Genomic DNA, 10,600 nt, shown 5'->3' with positions numbered 1-10,600 from the left:
TTTTTTTTTTTTTTTTTTCCTGGGCACATATCCTGGTAATTTCCAAAGTTATCTCCGGAAGGGTAAAAAAGTGGCATGCTCATCATTTAAGCAAGACCGATGGCCAGCTTCGCCGCAGTCTGACTGGCCTCAATATGGCGGTAGTTCAATCCCAGGGTAATAAGCTCCTGAAGGCTGGCATTCACCTTCTCATGCATTCCGGAATCCTGTGGCATGATTTTGCTAATCTCCTCGAGCAGCCGCGAACGGCAGTTGTAGTAGGTGCGTTCCGCGTTCTGTAGGCGTTGTCCGTGGTGCGCAGTGGCCTGGTGGGCAGCCTTGATGGCACTGGTCTGCGAGGTCGACCGGGTGCGCTTCATGGTGGTTGTGCCCGAGGGGCCGAGCACGCGCTTCTTGCGGCCCAGGTTCTCCTTCTTCTTGGATGCGTGGCTGGAGGTCGAGGTGGTGGGGGAGGCTTCGGGCGAGCTGGGGTGCTCGGAGGAAGTGTAATCGTGGACTCTCCGCATGTGGTCGTAGAGGTTCCAGCGGCGGGGGAAACCGTAGCCCGGGACGGAACGGTCGCATCCTTCGAAGAGGCAGAGGTGAGGGTTGTCGCCATGGCCGTGGAGGCCGTGGGCTTCGCGCTCGTGACGGAAGAGGCAGGCGTTGGAAGAGAACTGGAGCTGAGCGTCCATGCAGGAGGGGACCTTGCAGCGGTAGGGCTTGAGGTGCGAGTCAAGGTATTTGCTATTTTTATATTAGCATCGTTTTCGACGTTGGAGAGGCGGACGACATACTGATAAGCGCACTTCTGGGTAGTAGGCGGGTGGCTGCAAGGCTTGTCACCGTTGCCAAATGGGCAGTAGTACTTTCCGTCACTGTGGGTGGGCAGAGAATAATAAGGGTGGTCACGGGGGTTCTTCATATCCGTGCTGTCCTTGGATCCACGGCGAGCGGGCAGAGGGTGGAAGAATTCCTCTTGCTTCATCTGCTGAGGGGGAGTAGTCTGCAACGTGGGTCTGCGCGCCTGCTTGGAAGGTCTGATGGTTCTGTGGGGTGTCAGATAGAGAGCACAGGAGAATACGAACGGAATGACAAACCTCTGGGGATCCTGCTCATTGAGCGGCGGCGTAAGAGGAAACAAAGGGTCACCAAGGTTAATTCCGTGGCTGCTCAACGACGGAGTAGCAGTAACATCCTTGAGCATGGCATCATCCTGGGTCATAAACGACGGGTAACCAGATTGCGAGCACGAAGAAGTAACAGAAAAGTCATTGCTAGCTTCAGTCAAAGGAGGAGAAACAGGGGCAGTCTGGAAAATAGAAGAAGGAAGTCCGTCAAGGGAGGTCTGGTGCAGCATGGAGTTCCATGCGTCGTTGGCCGACATTTGGCCATCATCCATTTGGGAGCTGTGTCCAACGGAAAGAGAGTCATCGGTGCAAGATTGGGATCCATTGTGGACACTCGAGTCATTATCGAACGCAGAATAGTCCAGGAATGCAGAGTATGCGTTGAAGTCTCCGCGGGATTGGGAGAAGTCCATTTCATTGTCCTGGATGACTTGGAAGTCAGATCCGGGCTGGTACAAAACTTCGCTTGGACCGACAGTAGAAGGAACAAGTTGTTGCGAAAAGTTAAAAGAGAGCATCTGAACTTCAGGGGATTCCGTCTTGGAGACGGCAGCAGCCTCAACTTCTGCATCACTCAGAGACCAGGGGTTTCCATGGGCATGAGTGCTTGAGCAAAGAGAGTAGTTGTCCTGGCTGGAGAGATCATCATCCTCAACTTTGAGGGAGGCCAAATTTGTGAATCCAATGGGAGCATGTCTGGGCTGAGAGAACTGGTCCATATTCCGAAGGGCAGTTTGGGAGAGTGCTAATCTCCTAGAGTCGGTCTGAATGTGAGACATTGTGAAAGGTCCAGGTAACTGGAAGAATCGAAGAAAACAAACACTATTGACGGAAAGCAAGTCAGTAAATTCACGTTATTTTGCATGGCAAACAAGGAATAGCAAGAAAAGCAGCAATTGCAAGGTCCGATCCAAAGCGTGCATCGAAGGTCTGCATTCTGTTAGTCAATTGACGGGCGGCTTCAAATGTTCTCGAGAGTACGAACCGAGACTTGTCCATTGAAAATATACGATCCAAGACAGCTGGTAAAAGGCGATACTATCGCTAGTTCCATTATCCAGTTCATTACACAGGCGTCAAGTGGCTTAGTCCGAGGTCCATTGTCGTCCGAGAGGGAAAAAGTGACACGAGGTGCACTACAAAGAAGCGCAGAGCTACATGTCGTCTAGCAACATTATGCTATCTCGTTCCGAATATCCATGGTCTGAAGTCCAAACGAAGAGACTACAGTCAGTCATTGAAGTTGTCCAGGGTGCATCGAAAGGTCCATAAATCCAGAAACAGGTAAGCCAAACGCCGTATAGTCGAAGAGCAAGCACAAGGATAATCCAGGGGCGAAAACGGTCCAAAGCAAACGCAGAAAAGGTCGAAAAGCGGTTAGTCCAATATAGGTCCAGGTCAGGGTCCAAAGGCAATATCCATGGGAGTTCTGGGGTCGTATAAAGCAAGGTCCAAAAAAGAGAAGTGAAGAATCCAAATCATAAACGAAGACAACATTAAATCTTCTAGTGTTCCAAGTTGGTTCGGTTCGATGTCCATGGCCAGAGAAAAACAAAAACGGTCCTTGGGAATCCATGTGGAGAGTGCAGCATAAAACACTCTATACGATGCATCATTAAACATCATAATTGGTAACTGTCAAAACTGACAGGGCAGAATCCGGAAAGTAAAACAGAAACAAAGTCCATAGGGTCCAGTGGAAAGCTGTCGACGGTAACAGACGCAAAACGTCCGGGATTGCAATGCGTAAGGGGAAAACAAAGCAAAACGAAAGTAGCAACGACAAAAGAAATGAAATGAAGGGGACTACCTGTTGTTTTCTGGATTGAAGTGGTGCAAGTGCAAGAGCAAGTGCAGAAAGAAGACGGAAACGAGGCACGAAAGAAAAGCAACAAAAGCAGATCCTCTCCGGGCAAAACGGACTGTATCCAATGGAAGGCTGTAACCGGGATGCTTTCTTTTTGTTTTTTCTTTCCAAGATTCCGGCTGGAACTTGCAATAAAGCAGACAGAAATGAAGAAACGAAGCAAAAGACACTGGAAGTCTTGCAAATGGTAGATTGTATATAGTCACTGACTGTAAGAGTACAGCTAGATAACAAGATGGTCCTGGAGGGGTATCAAGGGGGATAGGGGGTCAATGACAATCCTCCGATGGCGAGATGTAATCGAGATAAGATGAGATGACGAGTTTGAGAGAAAAGAAGAGAAAGAGAAGCAACGGAGAAGACGGAGGGATGAGCGGTTTTTAAGGGCATCACCTGAATCAGATTCCATCCCGAAGAAGCAAAAGCCGGAGGGGCTTCACAGCCGCGGTGGAGTGCAAAGAGTCGTGTGCTATTGGCGCTCTGCATAACACCGGGAACGAACAGGATTGACGTGGCTGTCTCTGAGTGTCTCTGACTCTCTCCGGGACTGTGATGGGATGCACCCTCTCGCATCGAGTCAAGCGGTGTGGCAGCCTCTCCACCAGTCAATTCGCGTCTCCACCGTCAGCCCTGCTATTGATGATCCGGTCTCCGATTGATTGGTTTAGATCGAGTCCTCTCAATCCCCCTGATCGAGATAACAGCCAATTAATTGACTCGCTGACGCCATTACGCTCGGCCCCGCTTTCGCTCGCGACAATCGGACGCAGTGTTTGCATCCGGACGTCCGTCAAGAGTGTCTGTCAGATGCGATTCTATGGCTACGAGCGACACCACGTCGGCTACTCCGTATGGCGCTGCTTTGCTTACAGCGTCCCAGTGGTCGGGATCGAGGTGATATGCGCGACCTACAGCCTACATCACACTGCGCGGAGAGGTGTCATTTGTGACTCTGCACGTCAACGGAGTTTCAGCCGTGCGTGCTTCGTACAGACGATAGGAGACAGCAATGGCCACTCGAATAGGGGGTTCCTCAGGACACTACGGGAATCTTTCGGGAGAAACACGAGTCGTGACTGGTCAGACCGCACGGACATGTCGCAAGTCAGCGTTGGGCAGCAATGCATACGGAAAAAAATGTTAGATCTATTGACGATGCATGTCAGTAATCCGGCAATAAACATATTCGGAAGCAAAACAGGCTGCAGCAAATATGACAAGAGAAGCCAGTGCATCAGACAAGGTGAAAGATGGTATATGTTTTCGTTCAGCAATCCGAAGATTTCAGTTGAACTATGCATTTGATATATGGTAATCATCATAACGAGGGATCAACCCCGTGCACTTTTAGGCGGCAATTGAAACAGGGGGAGATAAATAAAGATAAAAATAAAATATTGCTCACCTATTGAGGGATGATAATCGTCATCCCAATGATACCAACGCACCAAGCATGTCGAGCAAAAAAATTGGCAATAACTGAGCTGTCATTCAACCTGCATTGCATCGCATCGGTCAATTGATGAATTGGAATCTCTCATTCAGAATACCAAAGCGGCGAGCCATTGACCAATGTCGTGGTGACATGAAGTTGTTGGGAAGAAAAGATGCAGCAGATTTTTGTAGTGCGTCCCGCTTTTGCAAGCGAGAGCCGCACGTGACATTAGTTTGCTCCGTTTGCATTTGCTCGTTAAAGGGTTAATCTCGGGCCGAGCCGGATCCATTCAGTCGAAAACTACGGCTATTCCAGAGGCTTCGAATGACGTATGGCTCAAAATTAATGTCTCAAACGTAGCCTAGCTATGATGAAGATTGATGTGGGTGCTGTCTGTACGTCATCGGATCTTGTTCATTGTGCCCATCGCAGCGACATGTCGATGAGGAACGCAGCGATTGAGTCGTAAACAAACCCCCTTAGACTGATGGCAAAATTTAGAACATACGGGGTAGTACACGTTCTCATTCTGGCCGCTCATTTTAAAAATGCTTGCTTTATCCAGCACAAGAGGACGAGGCCGGAATTGTATCTTTTCTTGACAATGCCCAGTCAAAGGATAGCAGCATAGACCCGGAATGAATCGTATGGGCCCGGAAATAACTTTGTAGCCACCGGCCCTCTGTACTTCTTGCCCGATGGAAATCATCATTTGCTTTAATCGTCAGATAGCCCTTATTAGACACGCTGTCGAAGCTCACTCTGGAGTCAAATGTTGTATTCGCAGGGTGAAGTATATGGTAGTTGTTTCGTGCAAATATATATTTGAGACCAAAGCCAAATATCACTTCCCCAATAAATTTCCGGGAAAAGATCTCGGCGGAATGGCTGTCAATCTGAGATATATAGAGGTGCAGCATGCTGTATAGTGAGCGTGGTATGCCCGTGTAAGGACAATAAGGAAGATGCATATATGCTTACAGCCAAGTAAAGTCCATCTGCCCTCGATATCTAGCCGATACTAGCCTAGTAGTCAAGTTCGCTTCTCTGATCAAGACGAATAATATTTACCGAATGATGAGAAAGCCCAGCAAGATTTTCCCATGCATGGAGGGAGACAAGAAGGTACATAGACCAAACTGCTTCTCTGTCGGTGTTGTGAGCTAACAGCCAAAAAAAACAAGTCATGATAACGAAGATGCTTTGCCAGCTCCAACGGACAGTTCCAAAGTTGACGGCGCGCAGGAGCCAAACGCCGTATCCCAAGAGTTGAAAGACGCCGCTGCGAATTCAACACATGGTCAATCTACATCGCTTGTCTCGGCTATGGTATCTCCAGAATCTTCAAATACGGAGATATAAGGAGCAGGCAAGCCTGGAAACTTAAAGACTTCGAAGGAGCCCGCGCTGGATGCTGTGGCTGAGAAGTTGAAAAGCAGCTTGATAAGGAATGGTATTGGGATGAAGCCTACGATCGGCTTTATAAAGACGATGCAAAGATTGAGGTGTTGAAGTGGGGGCAAACAAAACTACGCAAGAAATTGATTATTGTTACAAGATGCCGGAAAGCTATTTTGTATTTGCTCATAATATCATGTTCGTGCCTCGGCTGAAGGCACATTCCTGCCATAGTTCTCCGGTCGAAGAGATTCATATCTCGATATGGTAAGAAAAGCACGTGCTTCACCGTCCTGCCAGGACACCCGTCGAGCCAAACAAAGTAATAGTATAGACAGCGACACTTTATATTTGGAAGTTGGGAAATAAGGACAGTTGCAAAGCCAAATGAATTTCCTTGGAGAGCTTTGACCCAGTCTCTGCGTCCTCAAATAGGGCATACTGAATCATATGAAGTGTTTTTCCCTCACCGCATCACCAAAGGAAGTTGACTCTCTATCCCAGTGTACATTCCTCATTGGGTGCATCCATGCTACCGTTGATAATGAGATAAAACTGATATGGCGAACTAAAGACGCCAGATCTGGTAGAGCGAGAATTTCGAAGTAGTTGAAGTAGTTTGCGCAGAGGGAGGCATGTACCCCAGTTCCAATTTATCTCGTCGTAGATGAGCTGCTGAAAAAAGGTACAGAAAGACTCGGAAGTCGCTGATGTTAAGAAGAGATCTCCGAATATGAGGCATCTGTTAATTTCTATCCAACAGTTATATTAGATATAACGGGTTCATATCTAGGTCCAGGGAGTGGACTATTCCGTTTTAGGATGCCATGAGCTGAGGCTCTTCTCACTCTTCACTCGCCAACCGTTGGAACCACTCTATACCCCTGAATGCTATCTCTATCTATTTTGACCTTTTATAATTGACAATAATACCCAGTTTTATTCTAGGCCATAGTGTACGCCTATTGTGGCCTTGAATCTGCGATGAACTGGACTGGAGGCCGTCTACAGCGACGCTCAAAAGATCCCAACGAACTCCAGAAACAAAGATTTGCAAAGCGCAGGCCAAGGAGAACTGGTGACGCCCAAATACCCGGAATCTTCCAGAGACTGTCGCAATTACATAGCCCCAGGTCGCAACAGCGTATACTTAGCGGGAGCTACGAGCGACGAGACCAAGTAAGTTGCCGGGAGAAGTAGGGGCTATACGTTTGGATCTGTGTTTATGCTGATGTATCACCAGTCCAGCAAAAACTTACAGGGGCGGTCCAATACTCCATACTCCAGCATACACGAGCGACTAGGCCGCAATTGGTACCATCCGTCTAGTCAAGATGTCATTTACGCCTACGGAGGAACTGGAGAGATTTGGAAAAAGGCGGAAACTGATAGAGGCGGGTCACAACAGGCTAGTTTCTTCTGGTGACAGCATTAGCCAGCCGAGGCTTCGTGAGGAAGCGCGAGAGCGCGCCATCCGAGCTTGGAACGATGGGAAACATGGATATCCAAATATATCGGCCGCCAGTTGATCCGGCATCTTCGAGTACTAGTCACAAAAAAGCGAGTAACGAATCGTCCCAGCCAATGCTTTTGGACAGGGAGGATTCCAACCTTGTAGATCGGAGTTTATCACCAGACGGAGGGACATACAGTCCAAGAAGGGGAAGAACCATTTCCAGCCAATTACTTCTATCGTCTCAGAACCTTCCCAGGCAGTCACAATCTCTTGCACCATCAGACACCATTTTTCCTATCGAATCTGTATCTCAAGAAAAATACCAGCAGCACATTCATCAATTCAGTCCTTATCCATATCTACAACCATCTATGTCGCCCATGAGGCTCCATAGCAGCACTCCCAGCCTCCACCAGCCAATCCCACAACTCCCAAGACGTTTTACTATTGACGACCAAATCGCTGCTGAACTGGAAGATATATATGCGCACTTACGTCATAGCGACACAGCCGGTAGCTATGCGACAAGCAAGTGTTCGTCCGAGAAGATGCGCAATGGACATAGTTTTGGGTGCACAGCGTCCGGTACACGATCTACTTCGAGCAACCGGTTCTCTAGCTGGCTTCCGGAACCAAAGCATCATGTTCAACGGTTCATGGGTCAGAACTATCATCAGACCAACACATCATCTGCGGTTACAATGTCGGAGACAGTCGACCGTGAGCAGCCGGTATACAATAACAATCCTCATTTCAACCCACCCCAAAGCTATATAACTCTCAGTCTACAGCATACTCAAATACAGGAAGATACAAATCAGAGAAGACATATATTAAATGGATTCAGTGGTATAGCAGTGAGCCAGCCATTTAGTGATCGACTGAGAAGAGGTTTTGAAATATACCAAGATACATCATTTACGCCATCTCGCCAGAGAATCTCGAGACAGCTTGCTCGGAATAATATGAGACTTCTGAATGATATTGCCGAAAAGCCCTTCAAATTCTACGGGCGCCTTGGGTATGAGCTACCTTGACATTGTTAGCTGTTGACCGGAAATGCGGTTACGCCAATATAAGCCTCGAATTTCCTGGTCAGATGCAAGCGCGATATATGATCTGTGAGATAATGGGAGTACCAACTTACCTCTAGACTGCTCTGGCGTCAATAAACTTATAGATAATGTGCTTTTTCGTTTCGCATAAGATTGCCTGAATTCCCTTATCATCCTAATTGCTGTACGTAAATAGCGGCGAGAGCCCCTGGTTCGTAAAAAGCGGCCGCTTTGCCGGCGAGTTGGTGACATGTTTGAGGGGTTTCCATCGGAGTGCTTCGCGCAACCGGTAAGGTAGCCGACATAGTGCTTCCGAATGAATTACGAAAACTCAGAGATTGGGAATCCATGAGAGCCGAGTCTGTTCAGTCTACTATTGCTCGGCTTCGGATACCGAAACCGAAATCCATCCCCTACATACCATGTATTTGAAATACACATCTTCCTCTTCTATATCGAGATTCTCTTTCGATAACTCTTCAAGAGATACAGTGTCAATATGTTTGAAAATGTACAGCAGGGTCCGGTGGACCCCATGTTCGTCTTGAAGCGAGACGCCGATAACGATGTATCTCCGGGCAAGGTGGATCTTGGTGTTGGAATCTATCGCAACACAGAGGGGAAATACCATGAGATGGGTGTCCTGCGAGAGGTGAGAATGAGTATGTCCGAATACAGGAGCGTTGTACTGATGTAGCCAACTCGCTAATCAGGCCAAAAGGATTCTGGAGCAAAACAATCCTGGACATGATGTATAGTACCATTGACTCTCAACAGCTTGGGCCCCGACACTAATAAGATATGTCGTAGTATGAATCCACCACAGGGAATCCAGCGTTTCTGAAAGATGCAGCAGCTGCCATGTTTGGCGAGGAATGCGAAGCACTGAATGACGGACGCGTTAGTTCTTAGGGCTCCGCCTACATCGCATTCTCGCTAACTCATTCCTGTCAGGTCACATCCGTCCAAACAATCTCAGGCACAGGAGCAAACCACCTGGCCGCTCTATTCCTCGCGCGATGCGCCGGTTCCAAGCAGAACACGGTGTATGTGGGAACACCGACGTGGGGAAATTATGAACCCCTCTGCTCTCTGGTGGGCTTGCAAGTAGTCAAGTACCGATACTACAATCCCGAAACTGCCACGGTCGACTTCACCACCCTGCTCAACACCGTCTCCAGCGCCCCCCCAAACAGCATCTTCATCCTCCAAGGATGCTGCCACAATCCCACCGGAGCAGACCTAACTCCGTCACAGTGGGATACGCTCGCAGGGGCAATGAAGCAAGCCAACGTCTTCCCATTCCTGGATATCGCGTATCAGGGTCTGGGCGGATCAATGAATGAAGATGCCTACCCGATCAGGCTATTCACGGAGCTGGGGTTTGAAATGGCTGTTTGTCAGTCATTTTCCAAGAATTTGGGATTGTATGGTGAGCGATGCGGGGTGCTTCATGTCGTCAATTCGGACGCAGCGATTGCTTCTCGTGTTTATGATCAGCTTCGCTGTTTAATTCGGTGGGAGTTTTCTTCGTCGCCGGCTTATGGGTCGCGCTTGGCGAGTATTGCCATGGGCTCGGATTTGAAAGGGCAATGGTAAGTAAATACCCTGCTCAGCTTGGAGCAGTATGCCGTATAGAAATTCTAACCAATCCACAGGTCTGACGAGCTAGAATCCATGCGATCCCGGCTACTCGACAATCGAAAAAATCTTCACCAGGCTTTGCAGAATGTACTTTCCCACCTTCCCTCTATTTCTACTCAAGACTAACACAAACAGACCCCCGGAAATTGGAATGTAATCCTGACAACAAAAGGTCTTTTTGCGTATGTGCACCGTTATATCTCTCTCGCTTTTTTTTTATTTTTTTATGACAATTAACCCTCCAAAGCTGTTTACCTCTGAGCCCGCTCCAGTGCCAGAAGCTGCGCACAGTACACCACATATATCTGCCGGACAATGGCCGTATCAATATTTCTGGACTGAACTCGACTAATGTCGACCGGGTGGCCTCTGCGATTGATTCTGTGGTGCAGGATCCGGAGTAACATGATACATGAGACTGTCTATTCATATATGCAATTGTTAACTTGAAAAACCGATGAATGAACATCTCAATTAGGACTCTTCTCATTTTTCAATAGATAGACGCCATTGATGCCACTGCTTGAGGTGTCTTTGCATGCCCTATTAGCCAATCGCCGCTCGCACAACCACAGTATCACAACCACTGTATAGGTAATTCAGTAAAGTAAACAACGTCAAACATATATGCACCAC

The 10,600-nt window shown here is 48.1% G+C and overlaps 4 protein-coding genes across 4 annotated transcripts; 3 read left to right on the top strand and 1 right to left on the bottom strand.

The window, feature by feature from the left end:
• Positions 1 to 3: 3 nt before the first annotated feature.
• EURHEDRAFT_239179 (putative C2H2 finger domain protein) lies at positions 4 to 2,105 on the bottom strand. The gene is made up of 4 exons (XM_040778060.1): positions 2,095 to 2,105; positions 1,080 to 2,039; positions 777 to 1,028; positions 4 to 726 (listed from the first exon to the last, which is right to left on the bottom strand). Exons 2-4 carry the CDS (start codon positions 1,886 to 1,888, stop codon positions 87 to 89), a joined length of 1,701 nt encoding a protein of 566 aa, XP_040635303.1. The 5' UTR covers positions 1,889 to 2,039; positions 2,095 to 2,105; the 3' UTR covers positions 4 to 86.
• Positions 2,106 to 3,742: 1,637 nt separating this feature from the next.
• Positions 3,743 to 4,611, top strand: EURHEDRAFT_416286 (uncharacterized protein). Its single transcript, XM_040782915.1, has one exon. The coding sequence runs from the start codon at positions 3,784 to 3,786 to the stop codon at positions 4,279 to 4,281; it is 498 nt and encodes a 165-aa protein (XP_040635302.1). The 5' UTR covers positions 3,743 to 3,783; the 3' UTR covers positions 4,282 to 4,611.
• Positions 4,612 to 6,793: 2,182 nt separating this feature from the next.
• On the top strand, positions 6,794 to 8,302 carry EURHEDRAFT_405928 (uncharacterized protein; the record flags this gene model as incomplete). Its single annotated transcript, XM_040780424.1, has 3 exons — positions 6,794 to 6,988; positions 7,053 to 7,207; positions 7,249 to 8,302. 3 exons carry the CDS (start codon positions 6,794 to 6,796, stop codon positions 8,300 to 8,302), a joined length of 1,404 nt encoding a protein of 467 aa, XP_040635301.1.
• A 517-nt stretch (positions 8,303 to 8,819) lies between these two features.
• Positions 8,820 to 9,919, top strand: EURHEDRAFT_464562 (PLP-dependent transferase; the record flags this gene model as incomplete). The annotated part of the gene is made up of 3 exons (XM_040784969.1): positions 8,820 to 8,972; positions 9,131 to 9,220; positions 9,275 to 9,919. The coding sequence occupies 3 exons, from the start codon at positions 8,820 to 8,822 to the stop codon at positions 9,917 to 9,919; spliced, it is 888 nt and encodes a 295-aa protein (XP_040635300.1).
• Between the last annotated feature and the right edge of the window lie 681 nt (positions 9,920 to 10,600).

The sequence above is a fragment of the Aspergillus ruber genome (assembly GCF_000600275.1).
Source record: "Aspergillus ruber CBS 135680 unplaced genomic scaffold scaffold00033, whole genome shotgun sequence".
Lineage (NCBI taxonomy): Eukaryota > Fungi > Ascomycota > Eurotiomycetes > Eurotiales > Aspergillaceae > Aspergillus > Aspergillus ruber.
Note: the sequence above shows the minus strand (reverse complement) of the source record. Positions and strands in the feature narration are given on the sequence as shown.

What these genes read in the sequence shown, in the direction of transcription:
- EURHEDRAFT_416286 (XM_040782915.1), top strand. Translation starts at nt 3,784, where the DNA reads ATGCGATTCTATGGCTACGAGCGACACCACGTCGGCTACTCCGTATGG.
- EURHEDRAFT_239179 (XM_040778060.1), bottom strand. Translation starts at nt 1,888, where the DNA reads ATGTCTCACATTCAGACCGACTCTAGGAGATTAGCACTCTCCCAAACT. An exon ending in AATGAGCAGGATCCCCAGAG is followed by an intron (nt 1,029 to 1,079) that starts GTTTGTCATTCC and finishes GACACCCCACAG; the next exon opens with AACCATCAGACCTTCCAAGC. An exon ending in ACCCAGAAGTGCGCTTATCA is followed by an intron (nt 727 to 776) that starts GTATGTCGTCCG and finishes ATATAAAAATAG; the next exon opens with CAAATACCTTGACTCGCACC.